The sequence below is a fragment of the Paramacrobiotus metropolitanus genome, unplaced genomic scaffold, assembly GCF_019649055.1.
Source record: "Paramacrobiotus metropolitanus isolate TYO unplaced genomic scaffold, Prichtersi_v1.0 Parri_scaffold0000003, whole genome shotgun sequence".
Taxonomy (NCBI): domain Eukaryota; kingdom Metazoa; phylum Tardigrada; class Eutardigrada; order Parachela; family Macrobiotidae; genus Paramacrobiotus; species Paramacrobiotus metropolitanus.
In genome coordinates this window covers 1,525,111-1,546,723 of record NW_026570223.1, presented here as the reverse complement: position 1 = coordinate 1,546,723, position 21,613 = coordinate 1,525,111, and the positions used below count along the sequence as shown (strand labels likewise).

The window sequence follows — 21,613 nt, the reverse complement described above, 5'->3', positions numbered from 1 at the left end:
GTGGTTACCTGAATATAAGAAAAATATGGAAGATCGTAGAAAAGCGGCCATTATTGCGCTTGAAGCAGCTGCAAAAGTTGGAATAAAACCAAAGGAGTCCGTTTCTGACGATCGACCCAAGCGAGCGGTGGCGGCAAAATCGAAAACTACCGAGAATACAGAACAAATTACTCGTAGTGAACCAAATACAGAACCGCTTAAGCTCGTAGAGTCACTGTCAGAGGAAAGCCTCTTTAACAAGGAACAACCTCTTCCAGATTTTGATATGGATGAGGATAGCCGATCAGAGGATGATACGCCCATTCACATGGCGTTCGGTGAAAACACGGACATAGCTCCGGAAGCTTCTGCAAGAAAGAAAAGCATTATGGGTGGCGCAATGTCTTTTCACCCGTCTCAATTGAAATTACATGCTTTTGTTTCGGAGAAAGACTTTGAGCAACCAGATGAAGAATTCCTCACCAAGGCAAAGGAAGTCGACGAGCTATTGGCGCTAACGCAAACTGACCAAGATGTGGGATTAGTCGCCCGGAAGACGATGCCCGTGCTACTCCAGGGTCTGCGGACATGGATAGCCACCACGAAATCAAAAGTGGATGAAATGGGAAACTCCATGTCACTGGATACCCGAGTCGACGAAGAGCGTAATCTGAAATTAAAATTCCAGAATGATTTTAACGAAATGCGTATTAAATTTGAACGGGAACAAACCGAAAATGACCGCTTGACAAATGAATTGCGAATCGCGACCGATAATCTTTCGCGGTTAAGAGATGCAAATAAAAATGCACAAAACGCATTTGATAATATGAAAAATGACCATGATGGATTAAAGGATGCAAATCGGCACTTGGAAAAACAATTAGAGGAAGCTCAGAGGGAGCTGTCGACAGCAAAAGCCACCATTGACGGTTTTAAAGCACCAACGCTCCCTGATACGGCGAAGCAAGTCGCGGATTTAGATCAGAGATTATCGAAAGCACAGAGGGATTTAAATGCTGAAAAAGATGCGCACAAGCTGGCCAATAAAAACCTAGCGGATGCGCAAAACCTCTCTCAAAAGCTTGCTAAGGATTTAAATGATGAAAAGAAGCGCGCTAAAGATAGAGAGGATACCCTGCAGCGGGACCTAACTAAAGCAAATGTACAGCTTAACAAATTGTCTACGGTTGGCCCAATGCATATTCCCAAGGAAAAGGATGAGCAGTCCCAAAAGGAAATTGAACGGCTCGAAGGATTATTGGACGCCGAAAAGGAAAATAATCGCAAAGTCCAGAAGGAACTGAGCGACATTAAGAATGATAAAAAATGCGCTAATTGTGAATCGGCGATTAAAGCGAAGAAGGAAGCACAAGCTGCCGCCTTCGAGAAAGATCAAAATTGTAACCGTTTATATGAAGAAAACAAACAGCTTCGTGATGAATGGTACGAAAAACAAGATCAACTCACCAAATTGGAGGATGAATTTAAGCAAGCGTGCAACGAACTTCTCCAGTTCAGAAATTCTGGTCTTGCTCTTGGAGGAGGTCAAAGACATTTTGAAAGGGAGGCGCCGGTAGCGACAGGTGATGTGTTGCGGTCCACTCCCCTTTCCTTGTTTGATCCCCAGAACTTTTCGGCGTCTAATGAACAGCCTCCAGCTGTTGTAACCAATCCGGCTAGTATCCTTCGGAAGCCCAGACAGGAATCACGGGTGGGATTTTCGGAAGCACACGCTATGCCCCGTTCGTCTTCTGAAAGTCAGATTCCAAAAGAAGTCGCGTCGATTACACAGAGGAAAAACCGGTCAGCAGATTTGCGGCAAGAGATATTTAAAAGAGCATCTGATGACGTAAATCGCCAGATGCGCAGACCTGAAAATAGGGACGGTTCTGATATCGAAAATGATCTGATGGATGATATACTAGCCGATGACGAACACCGCCGTCCTAGTAGCACAGCCAGTAATGAATCCACTTCCAGAAGCGCACAATTGGAAGAATGGTTAATCAAACAAACGCAAATATCGGACAGAGCAGCACTTACTCAAGAATGTGTTGTCGAATTAATCACGAAGCTGGCTGAAAAAGGAAATGATAAAGCGGAAGGCAGTATGAAACTGCTTACCTTCGATGATTCACATCCCGAAAAGATTCAGAAGTGGCTCATGAATGTGGAGCAGTGTCGAACCACAAATAATTGGAACGATGAGGTCACGTGTCGCAGAGTTACTGGCGCATTTACGGGAGCATCCTTTCAATGGTTTGAAAAATTCTGGAAAGATAATAAAGGTAAATCGTGGGCTGATTTCTTTAAACCGGCAATTATTGAGCACTTTAACGGCTCCCTTTCTAAAGCCGACATTCGCAGAAAAATGAACAATCGCAAACTGGACTTTTTCGAACCAGTTCGTGCCTACCTGGATAGTTTCCTTCCGTGGTTTGAAGAGCTCAAGGTGTCCGATGAGGAACAAGTTGAAGCACTTCTTGAAGGAGTTCAGGAAAATAGACCGGCATGGTTCCGCGAGATCTACAACGCATCACCGAAGAATTACTCTGAATTTGAAAAGAAACTGCAGGATTGTGAGAAATTGTGGAAACGAATGAATAAAGATAAGAAAACTCCGGAATCAACGCAGAAAAGTGCACTTACAGAGCCAAGAAGTGCGGGTAGTAATAATAATAATAACTCGAATTACGAAAATCGAGGCGGCCGCGGTGGCTCGTCCCAAAGAGGAAATTATTACCCAACTCGCGGAGGTCGTGGAAACTATGGGAATAACCGTGGTGGATATTCCCGTTCATATATTGAGACGGTAATTCCCCAGCAACAAAATCCCGCGGCTCCAGTGCAGCCTGTCCTGAGTGTACCCCCAGCCGCAGTTTGTTCCGGTCCCGGTATATCAGCATCCACAATTCGTCGAGCAGCATCCGGTACAATTTGCGCAGACATTTCAGCAGCCCATTCCGATGCAAGCTGCTATGCCTGTTCCTGTGCAGATGATGAATCCGATGATGCCGGTAATGCAACCCCAGTTTCAGCAGCCGGTCCAGAATTTCGATCCACAGTATCAGCAGGATGGTCCTGTAAATAATAATAATAACGGCGGTTATAATCGCGGGAATTACCGCCCAAATAATAATTATCGTGGAAACAATAATCAGCGCGGGGGTTATAATAACAATAATAATCGTCAACAAAATCAGAATCAGAACTATCGTCCAAATCAGCAGGCTAGTAGCCAGCCCCCGTTTGACGAGCGGAATATCCAGAAAGAAAAATGGCGAACAAATCGTGGGATTGAAATTTGCTTCCGCTGCCATGGCTTACATCCGGCAGCAGGTTGTACAAATCAGTTTGTACTTCCTCGTCAGTATGAACCGTCCGCAGAGTTGTTGGCAAAATACAACAACCCGCAGCAGCAAATTAATATGATGGAATTAGACTTACCAGCAGGTTTGTCTTCTCCGACGCCTCAGTGTAATAAAATGGAAGTACAGGATTTTTCGCAGTATCCACTGGCGGATCATGTCTGTCTGTTGCCCACGCTTGATGCGCAGGCTTGGTACTCGGTGATCGATATCAACTACCAAAAGGTGAAAACAATGCTGGATACGGGTTCTAGCATTTCCGTTATGTCGTTAAAAATGGCTAATGATTTAAAATTGAATATTCACCGCTGTCCTGATCACATTAAAGGTAGAGTGGTACATACAGCTTACCAGGGCAGGCAGTTAATCGAGCCGCTTTCGGTTGTTGTCACAATCCATGAGTTTGGCATGGCCTTTGAGCACGCAATTCTTGTAAGCTCCACCTTTGACAGGGATCATGTTGTTTTAGGTTTAGACTTTTTAGCCACAAAACCATTTGTCCTTGATATGAATACGATGACGTGGCGTCTCTCGCGCAGACCGCCTGGTGCGCCAGTGTTTTTACGTCGTGAAACTCACCTCATGTCGGATGTCATCCGGTCGCATGATTTTGATCCTTTAATTCCCCCGGGAGTTAAGCCGTCTCCTCTGATCCCAGCACTGATGCTGACTGAGCGAATTGGCGTCGCTAAAGAGGCAAAATTTGTGCCATACGAATCCGCACATTTAATTCTGGCAAAAGCTGATCCGGAGATCTGCATCCTACACTTACAGAAAGCCAAACAGTCATGGCCTCGTCCAGTTCAATCGCCACCGGCGATAAAAGTTGCGGACGCTCCTATCAAACCGGAAACTGAGGAAGTTGTGCCCGTACAAGCGGCACCGTCGAAGAAAGGATCCGATCAACGTGATGAGGAGTTTGTCCGTAGTGTAGTTCAGGAGATGATTCGTCAATATCTCCCGAAAGCGGCTTCCTTCGCTGACGAACCGGTCAAACCTGTAATTAAAAAAGAAATTAAGACGGAAAGAATCCCAGAACCAAGTCAAGTTCGTGGGGGAGGCGGCGGAATAATTGTACATAACATGCAGTCAAGTTCGTGGGGGAGAAAACAAGCGCCTGTTCAGTCGCCAATTAAACAAGAAAAAACCTGTCAGCCGTCGCCGGCATGCAGTTCGAGTACCTCGTCTTCGGTGTCGGTTAGTCCTGTGCCCAACTCTGGCTCACGTCAAGTTCGTGGGGGTGACGATCCCTTACAACTTCCGATTCAGATTTCATCATTGGATGCAGTCTTACAACAGCATCCTGCAGCAAATTATTTGTATATGGGCGTCCTAGAAAAATCCTCTAAATCAGTGGAATGTCTCAGTATCGACAATAAGTTATTAAATGTCATACCTGTCGAACGCGACCGCAGAGACGTTGACGAAATCCACGACTACCCGTCCTTCATGGCACGGAATCCAGAGCTAAAAAGATGGATGTCACCGATGGACCGGCCGCAGGATAAGGGCTTGTTTCCTACAGAAAGAAGGTTTAGGGATCCACAGTTCTGGCGTGAAACTCAACAGATGTGTGTGGACAGTCGGATGTGGTACAAGTTGTATAAGAAACCGTCGCATGCTAACACCAATTACACTAAGTACGAAATAAATCGGATGATAATTTGCGAAGGAATTCTATGTAGAGTGCCCGATCACTCTGGCGCATGTCCAAGGATATATGTGCCACACCAATGGCGGCAAAAGCTGATAGCGTGCTTTCACGATATTTTAGTGCATAAGCAGGTATATGGCCGGTGCGAAAAATTATATCCGTACCTAATTAAGGTCTTTTACTGGCCAGATTGTATTATTGAAATCGAGCGATACGAAAAGAACTGCGACATATGTCGTAATTCGGTAAACGATCGGCGACATTTTGAATTAACAAAACGGAAGGAACAATTGCATGCCCAGAAAGCAACAGGAACACGTAAAGTTACCTTTTCTGTGGATAATCCGGCACCTGCTGGTGATTTCGAGGATGGTAACTTCATTCCTGCGGACGGCATGAAGCCTATCAATATTGGCCCTTGCCCGGTTTCCTATGAAGATAAGCAGGCAGAGAAGCAAAGGGAAGTTAACTCTCAATTGATTGGCAACTCACCGCAGGAGCATAAGTTGATTAGTGACCAAATGTCAGACTTGCTTCCTCCGGCTGTCAGGGCAACATATGATACCCCCATCGATGTAAATATAAACGAACAGTGGGCAATCTGGAACGAGATACAAAAACGGAAAGCGGAAAGAGAATCGACAAGTGTTAATTCACTGCAACCTACCGTGGGAAGTTTTGAACAGTTATCGGAAGGTTCGGCAAGGAGTTCACCTAGGCGTAAAAAATCCAGTTACAGTCGCCGAATTAGACGCGAATACGCGGAAAGAGATGCGGCAAGCCAGATGTCCGCCGAGACAATGCAGCCGGCATCGGTCTTACAACAACCGACGGCTAAAGACTTACCGAAACGGTCACAGGACGTCCGAGAATCCACAGATATTCCGGCATGCGTGTATTCCAAGGATGTCATCGAATTGGCGTATAGGGACGCCCACCTGAAACAAGCTCAAGCACAGACGGAAGTAAATTTAGCAGAACAGGATATTTACCGTTTTGAGCCTGAACCCGGCCCAATTGATTGTTTTAAAATGGAGCTCTTTCCGGCTTCTCCTGTTATAATTCAGCCCCATTCGCAGGGAATTATCCGCGCAACTACGGCCATGTCGGATGAACAGTTTATGGAATTCCAGGATGAGTATCTATACACCCAACCATTCTTGTATGAAGGCAAGATTCCTGAAACAAACAAAAACGCAGTGCTGTTGGACGGCGTGTTAACGTTGAATGAATTCGGTAATTGCAGGGTTTGTGTTGTGAATGTATCGGATAAACCGTTAGTCTTGAATGAACAGACTAACCTTGGGGAAGTCGCACTTGTCGACGCAGTGTACCAGATGGACTCTCCGGAGTTCCAAGAGAATTATCATGATGAGCCCTGCGGCATTCCTCGTGATGGGAAAGGCGTCCCAGCCCCGGAGAAAATTAATGAATGTGCCGCGATGCAGTTGCAGCCTCCTACTCCCAGCGCCGTCGATCCTGAGACGGAAGAAACCTTTGCTAAAATTAAGGTCGGCGAGATCTGCCCAAGCAAGGAAGAATTAAAACAGATCTTTTATCAAGCGAAATCAGTGTTACCAACTAAAGCTCGCCCAGTCGGATGTTGTACCATTTATGAGCACTCGGTAGACACAGGAACGAGTTTACCGGTCCGAACCCCTCCGTATCGCACATCGTTTGAAGACAGGAAATGGCTCCAGGCTAAAACACAAGAAATGATTAAGGATGGTATCATTGAGCCGACTAATTCGGCATGGGGAAGTCCTATTTGTATAGTAAAAAGAAGGATAAATCCCGGCGACTAACTGTCGATTTTCGTAAACTAAATGAACGATTAATGGGCAGTAGCTATCCCTTGCCCAGAGTGGATGACATTCTTAATGCTCTCGATAAAGCTACTGTATTTAGTAAGATCGATTTGAAAAGTGGCTTCTGGCAAATAAAGATTAAGCCGGAAGACCGTTGTAAAACAACGATGGTCGGTGAAGAGTTTACGTTTCAATATAAAGTCCTACCGTTTGGTCTAAAGGACGCGCCTTCTGCCTTCCAGCGTGCAATGGACTTGACGCTTGCGAATATGAAATGGAGGAACGTTCTTGTTTTCATAGACGACATTATTGTCTTCAGTAAAAATCTAGCGGACCACATGCGGGATTTGCAGGAGGTTTTTCTGAGGCTCCAGGAGTGCGGTTGGACGATCAATCCCGAAAAAACTGAATTATTTGTCAATTCAATTACCTTTTTGGGACATACTGTTGACCAGTTCGGTATCAGTACAGATCCAGAAAAGATTCAGGCGGTTAAGGAATTCGGCCCTATTAAAGACAAAAAAGACATTTTGCGCTTCTTGGGCATGGTAGGATATTATCGTCAGTTTATTAAGAGCTTTCAAGAAATTGCAGAACCGCTTCAAAAGCTTATTCCGAAAAAAGTTACCTTTGAATGGGGAACTGAACAGTGTCGCGCAGTTGAACAATTGAAGGAAGCATTGGTGACAGCGCCGGTCCTGGCTCGTTATGATCCAGAGGCTTTATCCCGTGTTGTGGTGGATGCCAGCACTATCGCTGTCGGCGCAGTACTTATGCAGTGCCCTCGGAATGAGCCGACGGAGGTGCCGACCAATTGGAGGCCTATTGCATATTTAAGTCGTAAGTTAACGGAAACACAGAAAAGGTTGTACTTTCCTACAGAACTTGAGGCCTATGCAGTTATTTGCGCTTTAAAGAAATGGAAACACTACCTGTCGGACTACCAGTTTGAAGTCCAAACCGATCATCAGGCGTTGGTCTTCTTGAATAATATGCGCGATGCCGCTGGCCGTCTTGGGCGATGGGCGTTGTATATCCAGCAGTTTAACACTAAACCAGTCCACATACCTGGTAAAGAGAATGTTATTGCTGACGCTTTGAGCAGAAACCCAGGAGAACAACCGGAACCTGACTCTGATGACTCGGATATTGAATTCGATTATCGGCAGACTTACCCTTTTGCCGGTGATGCAGCAATGATCGAGTGCTGTTTTGCGGTTCTGGAAAGAGACTATGCGGATATCCGCTTTGAGATGATGACGGCCGAAGTGAAAGCCATTTCGGAGGAAAACATGAAAGCCTTTGACGCAGACAAAGTGCAAAAGTTGATTACAGATGATAAAGCCTCCTATTGGGCTGAAGAACAGTCCCGAGATGCGCGGATCGTCCGGTGGCGGTTGCTCCTAGAAAACAAAAAGGAAAAGATGTCAGAACACGAGCAGTTACACTTGAATAAGTTCGTTGTTAAGCAGGGAGTTGTTTATTATAAGTTTGAGTTAAACCGGAAGATTTTTTATTGTATGTACGTGCCCGTTCACTGGCGTCTTCAGTTCTTACAAGATAATCACGACTCACCTTTAGCAGCGCATTTGGGAGTCTTGGCCACTTATAAACGTATGTATAAGTACTTCTATTGGCCACGGATGTTCGAGTCGGTCAGGAATTACTGTGCATCCTGTGCGGCGTGTCTCGCCCAAAATGTCCCTGCTACGGCTCCGGCTGGTGCTTTGCAGTCAAACCCGACCGTTCCGCCTCGGTTGGTGTGGGCAATTGATGTCGCCCCGGCTCTTCCAACGACGGAATCTGGAAACAAAAACATAATTATTGCAGTCGACTACGGGAGTAAATATATCGTAGCGGAAGCTGTAGAAAGAAACGATGCTGCCACTCTGGCATTATTCTTTTATCGGCGTATATTAACGGTTTTTGGGATGCCTATACACATTACGTCAGATCGTGGCAGCAACTTTATGTCAGAAATGTTTCGAGAGCTTCTCGCTCTCGCTGGTGTTGCTCATGCGCCTACAGCGTCAGGACACCAGCAGGGCAACGGTTTAGTTGAAAAACGGGTAGGAGAAATCAAAAAGGCTTTGGCGAAATATGTTAATGAGCAGCAAAGTGACTGGGATATTTTCCTCCCAGCCCTTTGTGCTGCCTTTAACAGCAAAGTAGTGGAACGAACGGGCCGCACACCATTCTTCATGATGCACGGCGCCGAGATGCGATTACCAGTGAACAACTTCCTTCCTTTTGAAGAAGACTTCGTGATTCCTGCTCACGTCTTTCTCCAGCAAATGCAGCGTGGCCTTGGTGAGGCTCTGGATTTGGTGAACGCAGAGGAATTCCGGCATAAACTAAAAGACAAAATCCGTTATGACGCGAATGTCTCGCATGTTATTTATAAAGCCGGAGATCAGGTGCTGGTTTACGTCCTTCACCGAAAAGTGGGCAAAAATCCGTCGCTTATGCCCCGTTGGACTGCAGGATGGGAAATTGTTCGCCCGTCAGGACCAGTGCACTATGTTGTGAAGAGTAATCGGCGTGGCAATGTCAAATTTGACACAGTCCACGTTAGCCGCTTAAAGCCCTATAATTTCCGCGACGTCGATACAATTTTGCAAGATGAGCACCTACCTAAATTGCTTGATTGTGTTGAGAAGGAATGCCCCGATGAAATTGTCGAAGCACCCGCGCCGCCACCGGTAATTCCGTCTGTTGACTCAGCATCGTCGCGCCTTGATGCTGAGTATGCGGAATATCTGGATAAACAATTGGAAGAGGTACCGCTTTTGAAGACCCGCTCTGGGCGTGTGGTCAAGCCTGTGGAGAGATTCATCAACCAAAATAATGATAAAAAGCGGAAAAGGGATCCATCGGTGGATAATAAAAAGAGAATGACAACTAATGGTCGGGATCCGGTTACTCTGAATGTATCCCAGCCTGGGGAGAATAATTCCATACCGCCTGAAACATCTGCAAGTAATACACCGATTACTTGTAATGCTATGGAAATCGCGCCGGTACAGCAAATGAAAATTCCTCCGGTACCTGTGGTAACTTCAGAAGAGAAAATCATTCCAGCCCCGGCTTGGGCACGTCCGCTTGAGCAGTTCTGGCCTCAGGGCGCGATCACTGATGATACTTTGGACAAGTAAGAGTTTTGGAAATATCGGCAATTGGAGTGTAGTGACACCATGTTGTGGGACGCTGTAGTTGACGGAGATCACACCCTGGAAGAATCGCATTATGCAGCTTGGCATCTTCCTTTAGTCCTAAAAATCAACGGTGTTATTTGTCATTACGGAGAAAAAGAGGATGTTACTAAAAGAATTCCCAGAATATTAATCCCTATCAGTGGAGGAAAATTCTAGTTGAGTCGGTACATCGCCGGCTCTTGCATAAGTATAACAGTGCGCTATCACCGTACGATTATCTTTATTTAAAGCACAGATTTTTCTGGCCGGAAATGAAACGTGACTTAGAAAATTTCAGTAGGGTTTGTCCGTTGTGCAATATCGAATAAAAGGGTGAGCGGCCGTGTAATTATGTACAATTATTTTGAATTTTGAATTTCAAGTTGTCCATAATTTAATAATTTTACCTGCAGACGTCGTGGAACATTCCCGAATTAAGCTGTACGTACGGTACGTACGGTTCGCTACATATTCTGAATCGCCATTGGCTAATAGTTGATGACGTTGGGTTCGTTGCTCTCGCACAAGCACATCTCGCGTGAAGTTGGGCTGGTTTGGCCAAACGTCCGAAACCTTCTGCCTGTAAAAGTATTATCAGTTTTTCAAACTCATAAGTTTTTACTTCCGTTTCTCGGGGACCCTCTCATTGCAATTGTATACCACCTTGTGGCATTCATTATGCATCGTCCTACGCTGCCGCCCCATCGTTCGAATCAGCAGGAGGAAGGCACTAGTTCCTCAGAGGATTCCGTGCAAGTTATAGCTGATGTTCCGCAGCCGTCGAATGACGATCCTCATGTTGGCTGGCCAGAAACGTTCGAATGGACGGGTAGAATGGTCCACTGCGGTCTTCCGCCATCCCCGTATGAGTATGCGCGTGGTGAACATGGATATATTCCCCCGTCTGGCTTACATCAGTGCCCGTATGACCCGGACAGTGAATACATCGTGTTACACCCGGACACTAAGTTGCGTTTCCGCGGCAAGATCTATCACAATGGATCTCAGATGAGTCTGGATAAATACAACCGTTTTGTCCACACCTTGGACCTGTCGAAGGAAGCTCATTATGCACTTTTGCGTTATCTGCGCGCGGACTTCCATCAGGAATGGCTTCTTGGCCAGATTATTTGTGAACTCCGCCGGAACCATGGTATTAATGTGGTTCGGAATCCTGTGCAGTTACTCACGGCGATCAATTACGCCCCGGGTGAACTTGGTGATCGTGGTGCCGTCGTCACACTCGTGGATGTCTACAATCAACATGCCAACGATCCTGTCTCGGATATTGACTTTGAGTTGCAATTGGAAGCTGAGGAACGCTGGCACTCAGCCCACCGTCGTTCGGATTACCTGCAGCAAGCTCGTTGGCTGACGAAGGGACAGGAGAAACGTGGCCCGGGCAAGTTGGATGACTTGATCGCTAAACGCCACCATCCTGGCCGTGATGACGACGAAGACATGGCCCCTGCGGTTTAACCGCATGTGAGCTTTTCATTAGCATTATATTCTGCTCATAGAAGGCTGTATAATCTTTGGTTATTTTAGTTTAAATAATTTGTCTTTTCGTTTGAAGCTTCTGTACAGAATCCGCAGTTTTTAGCCTTAGCCTCGACTTTTTACCAGCATTTATACGGGCTGTAATAAGTATTTAAATTCTTAGTAGTGTCTTGCGTACCTTTTCGCATTCGATTGTGAGATCTCTCCGTTGTGAAATAAATCCAATCGCAATCCATTTCAGTCCTGATCTAACAGTATAATTTAACTTATTTTCATGGAAACATCGCAGATATGGTCGAAAAGAATTTATTGGGTTTAGAAAAACAAATAAAAGCCGTCAGGGTTCACGTGTAAACACGTTGGATATGGGTGTCGTCTGGCAGCCACCCGTATGTCGTTAAAATGTTAGGGCAGTGGCAGTTTTGGACGCTCAGCTGTTTCCGGTTGTTGCAGTGTATCAGCAGTTTTCCTGCTTTAACTCGTCCACCTAATTCATCCTACCTTATCTGATTTCTATTAGCTAATTTTCTTGTTCAACATGGAGATGGAATTTTATAAAAGTGAGCGTGGGCGCATGATCTGTGCGGAGCAGGATGAAAAGAAGCGCCGTAAGTTTGTGGAATTTTCTGATGTGCTGTCGTACTTCACGGTAAACCAGGAACACATCGTGAAGTTTGTTTACTTTTGGCGTTCTCTGGGCGCTCCCTATACCTCTATTAAGGAGCTGTGTAAGCTGTCCAACTCCGAAATCATGGCCTTGAACTTTGCAGAAGTTGAGCCATTGGATTTTGAGGCTCAGGTGGCCTTAGCCATTGCGGACATTCGCGCTTCAGAGATGTTGATGTATTACGTGAGGGTGGGCCTTGTGTTGTTCCCCGACACTCCGGTTTGCCGTGAAGCTGCTGAGCGAATCCGTGCGGAGTGTGGCCTGCCGTCTCTGTTTAATCCACCGGAATCTCCGCGTACGCGTCGACGTCGGGAACTGGAAGAAGAAAATAAGCGTATCGAACACGATCTCTGCTGTGTGGAATGTGAGAATTATGGGCCAGGTACCTGTGGCCGTATGTTTCGGACACCATATGAACCACCTGTCCCGAAGCTGTGGGGATCTCGCGATCAGGAGGATTCGAAGAACCCTGCTTCAGATCTTGATGACTGGTGGGAACAGAACAAGCTGGACTTCCCAGACCCACTGAAGGTGTGGCCGGAAAATGCGTTGTGGGTGGACGAAAAACTTGGTATTGAGCAGACACCCAAGCAAAAGCGTAAGCTCATCGTTGTGCAGCGACATTCCTTGCGCGGAATTCCTTATAATTACTGGAAGTGAAGAGGATCGCCGCCTGTCTGCACCTTTTTCAACGGCTTAAAATTTCAATTGTACAGGTTTTCCTCTTAAAAATTTCTGCCGTTGTGTGCTTTGCAGATGTCTGGATCTCGGGTATAATTTAAATGTTCCTGCATCTTAAATGTTTAAATGAGCGATCATCGTTTTCTACAGTTGTGATCAAGCCGCATTGTTATGGCTTGTCTTTTTGCGAATCTTGTAGTGATTAAATGATTTTGCCTATTCTGTAGTAATTTTATAAGTTTGTAAACGACGCTGGTAAGGAATTAAAATCGTCAATGATATCGCCTGTGCAATATGATAAACCTAATTTGATGTGTGTATATTACCTTAATATACCCACTCTATCGAACTTGCTGACAGAGTCGGAAAGTGTTGTTGCAGTCTGTATATATACGCGCTCTGCCGTAGAGTCGCGTACGGCAATTGTCACTGCGCTACATTCTCTCGTATACTGAATATCTCCCAGCTCTTGTTCTGTTTCATTGTCATTTCTCTGACAATCTCGTTCACTATGACTCCTCCTGCACGTGAGCAGAAGAACGCGGCTAAACAAGCGCTCGAAAACCGTGTTTCACAATGGACAGCATCTGTCGCGCAGAAGATGGCTCAACGCACTGAAGCCCAACATCGCTTCGAGCGGAAGAAGATTGCTGTCAAGGAGGCCGTCTCCAAGCTTCCGCTGAAGAACCCGTAGTGTTTCTTGGACTCAATGGAGTCTCTGACTGGGATCCTGCTTTTCGTTGCTTCAGTATGGTAAACATGGGGATGTTCGGGTTTTAGTTTCTCGAGCTCTTAGTTTTTACTCTAGTTAATTACTCAGTTGTATCCTGGCTGTATATCCCTTTGCGATCTCATACTTCTTGGGTCTCTTTTAGATATTTATCTTTCGGATTGTCCATATAGTTTGTGTCAGTTTTTGTTTTGTTATGTGACTTCCAGCTGTGCTGTTTTCCGTGTAGACAATACGGCTCTTGCGTTTTGTTGTTCCGTTCGTTCGAATGGTTGGCTATTATGCGGGTTGCAAATTTAATAAAATCTACGTAGTTGCCGTTTCGGCTGTTGGTCCACGAATTTTAGCTTCTGTAGCACGCAACCACACGATAGACTACTTCCGTTAATGTTCGTGCTAGTTTGCACGGAGTATACTACTCGGGCGGGTAACCTACACGCAGATTATGCATTCTTGTTACGTTTTAGGTACGTTTTAGGCGCTACAATTACCCTGTGTTTTGCGTAGAGCGACCCTGCTGGTATAGTACGGGCTCCCGTTATTGGCTTCGTGTTGGTCTGAGGTTCTAATCCATATAAAAATGTGATTTTGTAAATACACTTTCCTTTTTGGTTTTATTATTTTATGCTTTCATATTTTAAGACACTGGCTTAAATAACGTGAATTATGGCTTATTCTACATTGAGAGCTAATCTTATTCTAAGCACCGGTGAGCGGCGCACAAATGTACAATCCTTAGCATCCTGTTTATGCAGTTTCCGTTGAACGATTTCGTAGTGTAGTGGTCGAGTAGCCAATTTCTGCAACCACCCGGTTAATTTAAGGCTTTAGGTTCAAAACCCCGATAACTAATGTACATTTTGTTGAACCTTCTTTTTCAGTTTTATACTTTTGTGCTGTAAAATATTAATGTTTTGGTGTTGTTGGGTTGAATTTTGCTATCATAATGAATGAGCAATAGCGTACGGCCGCGTTATTGCGATATACACGATATGGTGCATTTCCGGTGTCACGCTCAAATTGCTTCCAATGGAGGAATTCGAAATTAACGTCGTAGAACGCCGTAGTATAGTGCTTTGACCTGTTGAACTACGACAATGGTTAATTGGAAGGTGCTGGGTTCGAAACCCCTTAGAATTAAATCGTAATTTCGAAACACTTACTTTTTGGTTTTTATATTTTCATTAGTACCTCACTTAAGATATTCGTGCTGGCGATTCGAATTTTGCAATTACCTCAAGGGAACGGCTTTATAAATCAAGTGCACATTATGCTGTTGCTGTATGTATATCAAGTGTAATGTTTCAGTTCTCTGCCTTCTGTCGAATGATTTCGTAGAGTAGTGGCCGAGCAAATAATTAAGGAAATTACTTATCGGAGTCTCGGGTTCGTTTGTAGTATAGCGGCTGACTTGCTGAGCCACAAGAAGGAGCTAGTCCACACCGTTTAATCGAACTCTTTTGAATTTATACTTACAAAATTTTTGTTCTCGCAGTATTTTTTGTACCTGAACGCTGAATTTAGCCACCTGATGAGCTGCCACATATTATACACGACATGGCGCTTCCGGTGTCAAAGTCAACGGGGCTTTTACGTAGAGTACCTCGTAGCGTAGTGGCTCGGCCGGGAATTCTCGTTCTCCAACTGCTTCAAGGTCTAGAGTTCAAATCCCTAAAAGTTAAATTGCGAATTTTGAAAACCTTCTTTTTTTTTAGGTTTATATTTTTACCACAACGTAGAATAATGTGTTGGCATTGACGATGATAATTTCACGATCACTTCGGTTGAGTAACTTAAGAGTTACCGTCGTAAAATGTCGTAGTGTAGCGCTCAGCACTGTTGAACTACTGCAACGGGGAAACTAAAAGGTTTCGGGTTCAAGTCCCTCACAGTTATTTGCATTTTCTGGGAAATCTACTTTTTCTTGTTTTATATTTTTATAATCGCTTTGAAAAGCACTGACAATAGTTCCTGGACTTGCGGAATTAAATTGGAAGAGCGGCGCATCTATGCGTATATTCTTGAAGTGACAGTGCGCATGCTCGTGTCTTCACTTGTAATCGAATGACTTCGTAGTACAGTGGCTGGAATGATGGCCATTCATTACAATTACTACCTCTTTGATAATCTCAGGGTTGCATGTTGCATGTCAGAACACTTTTTCTCTCATGTTCTTTTGTCGGTATATTCCCGGACAAATATATATATATTTGTGTATATTTCCGGAACGAAAATTATGCCAGAGAGGGATACAGAATTTGGTGTCTCAACTGGAAAAGCAACGTATAAATTGCTCAACGCTTTAATGTAGTCATATCATATATACGCATGCCGCTTACGGTGTCTAAATAATCGTTGGAAATGTGCGTAGTCACGCTAGCGTAGTGGCAAGAACAGGATGTAGCCGTGCAGCTAGTTCTCAGGTTCAACTCCACGTTAAGACCCATTTTGTAACTCATAAAATTTCTTTTTATCTCTTTTTGGTCTTTGCCGACGCTGATTTATGCGGATGTGTTGTATCTTTGGGAATTAAATTTGTCCCGATTACAAAGTACGGTTAATTTTCTTATTAATGTGCTACAGCCTAGTAATGCACAAGGTCTACGGCTAAAAATTCCTTTAATTGATTTCGGCAACATTATTACCGACCGGCAATTACATTCTCTGGATACAAATTCATGTTAAACTCAAAGGATGAGATCTGTACGACCAGGATAATCAGAAATTATATGAGCAAAATTGGTAAAATTAAACTCAGATCCAAAGTTAAGACACAACTGGGATATACGAAAGACCGGCCAAGCTACCAACTAATTATTTAACAGCCGCCGGAAATGCATAAAACGCCGTAATTCAATCTAAATCCATGTCTTCCTTGGCATTGTTGATGTTGGCCATACGTTGCTCCAAAGCCTCGCGCACATATTTGATGTGATCGATGCCGGTGTACACGCGCGCCTTTAGAGTGTTCACCAGCGCTTTACAGTTCTTCATGATATTCTGCTCGCTCTCGACCATCTGCAGTAGTTTGTCGATGTCTTCGACGTTATCATCGCCTGGTTTTTCAGCCTTGGCCTTGGCTTTTTCAGCCTTTGCCGCGTCATGTTCTTTACTCTTTTTGGTCCGTTCACATTGTTCGTTCTTTTGGGCTGCTACATATCGCGGACGGGCATTCATCTCTTTAGTTGACTCAATGTGATAATTGGCTCTCGCTTGATCCGAGCATCCTTGTTAGAGCGGACAAGCATATTGCCTCCGATAGTGTTGTTTTTAGCTGGCTCGATGGCGTCCAAGCGCTCCATCACTCCATCGACAATTAACTCGACATCTTCGCCGACGTAACCGAAACTAGCATCGGTTACCAGCTGTTCCAGCTCTTTTCCATTCTTTTCGACCTTTAGAGTGGCCATCTTCACATCTGCAACCCACTGTAGTTATGCAAAACGCGGGCAAAAATGCAATTGTGTGTGTTTCAGATCCAGTACAATTTCGCATAACCAACTTACAGTACTACGCTCGTAAAATTAAAGTTTGTGCCCCTTTTTCAAATTCCTTATTAGTAATCATATAAAATACTCACTGATGGTTTGAGCCAGAGTGTCACAGAGACAGCAACCGCGAATACTCCGCAACCATAGATCAATGCAGCTGTGGACATACAGATTCCCATAAACCATCACGACTTGTTTCTTTTCCAGCAGCCGATGTAGGCCGCGGTTGAACCAGTACTCGTAGTTCTCGAGCTGAAGATCGTATGTTCCAGTAGCCCATTGCTGAATTTCTGGTCGGCTCATGGCGTAGCGTGCGTGGTTCAAAATTGCACGAATTATACAGCGAAGCTTGCTGTAAGTATCCACGATCTTCACCTGGCGGTTGTTGTATACATCTTCCGCGACTTCCAGAACGAAGCGCCCGTCGCGCGCCATCTTCTTCAGCAGAATTCCAGCGTTAATGGCGTCTTCCAAGAAAACTTCAACGCGATCCGCGGTAAAGTCCGTGTGCATATCCTGTACGAACTGTTTGATATGGGCAATATCCACAGAAAAACCGGTAATATCTGCTTCGAGAATGCAGGCATGTGCCGCGGTATGCATAGCCAGCTGGCGACGGCTTGTAGCGGTCTCGTTCTCTGTCAATGGTGCTGCCATGGCAAGCTGCACAGATTCTCGTGTCCGTTCCTTCCAATACCGAGCATGTTCAATCGCATCTGTTTCTGCCGATGGTTCTCCGGGTAATGCAGCCATTACACTATAAGATTGGTTAAAATACGAAATGAAATAAATAAAAGAAGGATAGTAATAAACAGAAGAAAAACCGTCACCACAGAAGAATAAAGTATTGTAGGGTTCTTCACTTTTCGGGATATGAAGTAATGAACAGCTGATAATTGTTGCGCTTGCGATGCGGCACTCTGTCGCCTGTCGATCGCCTCGCGTTGGCAACTTCGTCGGAAACTACGTAGTTTCCGGTCTGTGTTCTGAATATTTCCCAGCCGCGTGTTCTGAGCTTTGTTCCTCTATTTTTATTGCCCCTTTTGCTGTGAAGCTGTACGTTCGTGGAAATTATAGTTTTTCCTCTCTAAATCCCTAATACTTTTAAGGAAAGAATCAAGGATATTCATTGTTAGCCTCCGACACTCTAAACAGTAAAAATTCGGAAAATCGGCTTGTCGCTTGTCAACCGCTGTGTGGTTGACTACTTGTGTTTTCAACTTCCGGTGGCGGTGCCGGATTAACCGTATTGCAACTTGGTCACTTTTTGTTGTGGTTTTTCGCCTTGTGCATATTTCTGGATTTTTGCCTTCTTCTGGCATTTTTCGTTCTTGACGCTAAGAGTTACCAATATGTCTTCCACTCCGAAGAAACCCGCTCCGACTGCGCGTAAAACGGTTACACCTGTGGCTCGCTCTCGCAGAAAAGTGTCAAGCTTGTCGTTTGGTTATTCGCCTGACAGCGATGAAGCTCGCTCCTCCAGCAGAGTCACTCGATCACAAGTTTCTCGGCGCACGTCGTCGCAGCCAGCGTTTTCTGCCCAGTCGGCTGAGCCATCGGGAAGTAGGACTGCAGCAAAGAGTCCTAAACCTTCAACTAGTAGGACGGAGGCCATAGTTGGTGCGCTGAAGAATCTTTATCGCGAAGCAAAGCGCCGAACTATTGCTCGACGCAATGCGGCTGTGGTTCGCCGACGTGACCGCCGCGGATCATTTCCTGCTGATCCTGACGTTGAGATCTGCTTGCCAGCTCTGACGAAAGTGCAGAAGCAAGCGGAGAAGCAGTTGGGCACCCCGGATCTTACTGAGGAAGAACCATCATCTTCCGAAACTCCGTCTGTGCGAGCAAAGCGAGGTATTTTCGTAGTAATGTATCGTATCATCGTGCCCTATTTTGTATGATAATGTTCGAATGCTATTTCGCCAGTTTTCCTTGTGTTGTCTCTACCTACATTACAATTGATATTGCTGTGAATTTTTATTGCACCGCTAAATGGTATTTAGCTGATATTAAGCTATCGTCACCTTGTTGCATATTTGTAGAGCTAATTATTGGCTTTCATTGCTGTTAGATGAAGAGCATTTAAATCGTGGTGGGATTTTATATGTGCCGTACGATCCAAAGGCACCGCGGCCGATTTATAAGACCAAGCAGACAGCTCGCAAGCGTGCGTCCTCACCAGTCTTTCCACGAATGGCTGTAGCGGACAAGAACGGTGAGCAGGATGTGGTTATTTCTCAGGCCTATTTCTCTGGCCTTAATCGCTTTCATCCACGTTATTCAGAATTGTACCTGTCTCACTTTTTATATTCCAACGGAGTTTTAATTAATCGATTTGATCTATGTCTCGTTACGCGATCCTTGCCCACACCTATCGCCTTTGAACTGCGTCGCCAATACTTATATTTGAACCCTGTTTTTGTCCGTCTGTTTCAAGAGTTGGAAAAACATCAGCGGGCGGACGCAGCTTTACGACAAGCGGTTCTTGCGTCGGGAGATTCGGATAATATGGAGCTCCAACCGTCCACTTCAGCAGGGCCATATTATCTGCGTAGCCGCGGCCAGAAGCGCAAGTACAAGGAGATCTCACCGTCCTCGTCTTCACCGGAAAGCGAAGTCTCGGTTTCGGATAATGGTGGCGACAGTGACGATCCTGCTGCGGTGCTCTCTGCTGACGAAAACGCGGATGACGAAGCTGACAGTGACGAAGAAAATGATGATGATGGGTCCGATTTGGAGAAGATGGATGTAGACCCGTTGCCGTCAATGCAGCCGGTTGCACCCGTTGCGCCGTCTATTGCAGCTTTTATTCATGAGGATTCGCCCGAATTTGCGGAACCGGCAGTTTATGATAAACAGCAGCCGCATTCGGAAGAGTTGTAATTCTGTAGTGTTGTTTTTGCCATTCTCCCTATGATTTGTTCCTTTATTTAGTACTGCGCTAGCCGCTTTTGTTAATACATTTTCGATTGTACTCTGTATTATCGAGGATGGAAGAAATTGTGTCCCTTATTTTCTTCAACTTTTATTTCGCCATTTTATACGCTTTCAGTCAATGAGCTGGTCGTTGTACGTACTATGTAGTTGTGTAAGCGTCACTGCCGAATCTTCCGTTGTGCCTAGATTAGATCTGATCTCCTGATTAAGTTGAATTAAAAGGATATAGCGCGAAGCGCTGATTGGTCGTTTCTCTTACCTGCGGAATCTGCCGCATTTTAAATTTTCACGCGGGCAGACGGTATAAAACCACCTGCGTGTAGAGTGCAGAAATCGGCATTGTGGATTTTTCGTTTCGGCCTTCTGGCGTGTTGGATTTTCAGTCTGTAGTCTGCGATTTTGACGCTTTTCTTTATACACTTTTAACGTTAAAGGTCAGTAGTTCTCCTTAGTTTGGGCATGCCGCCTATTGATCCTAACCGAGCCTTTGATAAGCTGGTAGACGCCATTTTTCATTCGTCTTATAACCAGCACCAACAGCAGTATAATGCCGGTTATAATTACCGAGGAAGGGGTGGAGGCCGTGGCTCTTTCCGTGGCAACTTTCGTCCGTACGGCCGAGGAAATCATCGGAATTTTGGAGACAATAATCTCCGTCGCGGAAACGATCACTGGCGTCGTAATGGCCGACATTTGGGCGCACCGGAGGTTGTTGAAATACCTGATGGAGATCCTCACCCAGTTGCTCCACTGGCAGCTGCCGCCCCAGACATGGAGGTTGACCCCCCGGGAAACCAAGCGCCGCATGCGCAGGATCCGATCCAAGGCAATGGAGCTGTGGCTGCAGGTCAGCCCCATGCTGTCGACCCTGTTGTCAATTTACCTGGCCCGCCAGCCTTGAACGCTGTTATTCCTCCGGCTGTAATTCCGTCAGTGCAGGTACAGCAGAACGCTGAATTTCCGGGTTTGCCACCGAATGTTGTACCGTTGCCTGAGGTGCCGATTATCCGTGATGCCCGTGACCGTTCTCCAGCTGATCGTCCACGTGCGCCGTCTGCGCCTTCCGGCCCTGTTGGTTCAGCTGAGCACAATTTCGTGCCTGGTTATTTGGCTCAGCAGCAGCAGCGTGAATTGGATGCGGATCGCCGGCGACAGATGGCTGCGGATGTTTCCCGCCGCTTAGATGCTGCTACAGCTGCGTCTGGATCTGGCATGACTGGTCTCTTCTCATTGGCTCCTAGCGCTGGCAAGTAACCTTGAATAACCTTTCGATGATCTGTTGTTGTTTCCTTTTGATCTCACCGGTATTACTGGTTATTGTGCTGTTTTGTATATCACCTTAATGCGTTGGAGCTGTATTACTTTCCGTTGTTGTTGCTTTTTTTTGGTTTCTACTTTAGTGTTGGTTGACCCATATTATGCACTTATGACCTTTATGTCACTATGCTTAGCTTGTTTGTTATTGTTGATTGACCTTGTTGCTGTGGTCACTGGTTTTCGAGAATTCGTAAGAATACCAGCCGGTTGATCTCACGGTTCCGTTTGTTTAAACCATAGTACAACAACATCGAGTCGAGTGTAATTTTATCTTTCAGTTTTAA

At 45.3% G+C, this 21,613-nt stretch overlaps 2 protein-coding genes and 1 long non-coding RNA gene across 3 annotated transcripts; 2 read left to right on the top strand and 1 right to left on the bottom strand.

Annotated features, from left to right (window-relative positions):
• Nucleotides 1–22: 22 nt before the first annotated feature.
• Nucleotides 23–4,871, bottom strand: LOC129597150 (uncharacterized). Its single transcript, XR_008691528.1, has 12 exons — nucleotides 4,747–4,871; nucleotides 4,532–4,682; nucleotides 4,123–4,347; nucleotides 3,930–4,038; nucleotides 3,702–3,793; nucleotides 3,430–3,565; nucleotides 2,726–3,063; nucleotides 2,399–2,508; nucleotides 1,450–2,253; nucleotides 463–649; nucleotides 249–347; nucleotides 23–146 (listed from the first exon to the last, which is right to left on the bottom strand). It is a non-coding gene; the product is annotated as an uncharacterized LOC129597150 (long non-coding RNA).
• A 7,190-nt stretch (nucleotides 4,872–12,061) lies between these two features.
• On the top strand, nucleotides 12,062–13,083 carry LOC129598128 (uncharacterized). The gene is made up of 2 exons (XM_055495892.1): nucleotides 12,062–12,114; nucleotides 12,277–13,083. The coding sequence occupies exons 1-2, from the start codon at nucleotides 12,081–12,083 to the stop codon at nucleotides 12,831–12,833; spliced, it is 591 nt and encodes a 196-aa protein (XP_055351867.1). The 5' UTR covers nucleotides 12,062–12,080; the 3' UTR covers nucleotides 12,834–13,083.
• A 5,344-nt stretch (nucleotides 13,084–18,427) lies between these two features.
• LOC129593639 (uncharacterized) lies at nucleotides 18,428–19,958 on the top strand. The gene is made up of 4 exons (XM_055490061.1): nucleotides 18,428–18,464; nucleotides 18,825–18,929; nucleotides 19,147–19,290; nucleotides 19,513–19,958. The coding sequence occupies exons 1-4, from the start codon at nucleotides 18,428–18,430 to the stop codon at nucleotides 19,956–19,958; spliced, it is 732 nt and encodes a 243-aa protein (XP_055346036.1).
• The last annotated feature ends 1,655 nt before the right edge of the window (nucleotides 19,959–21,613 follow it).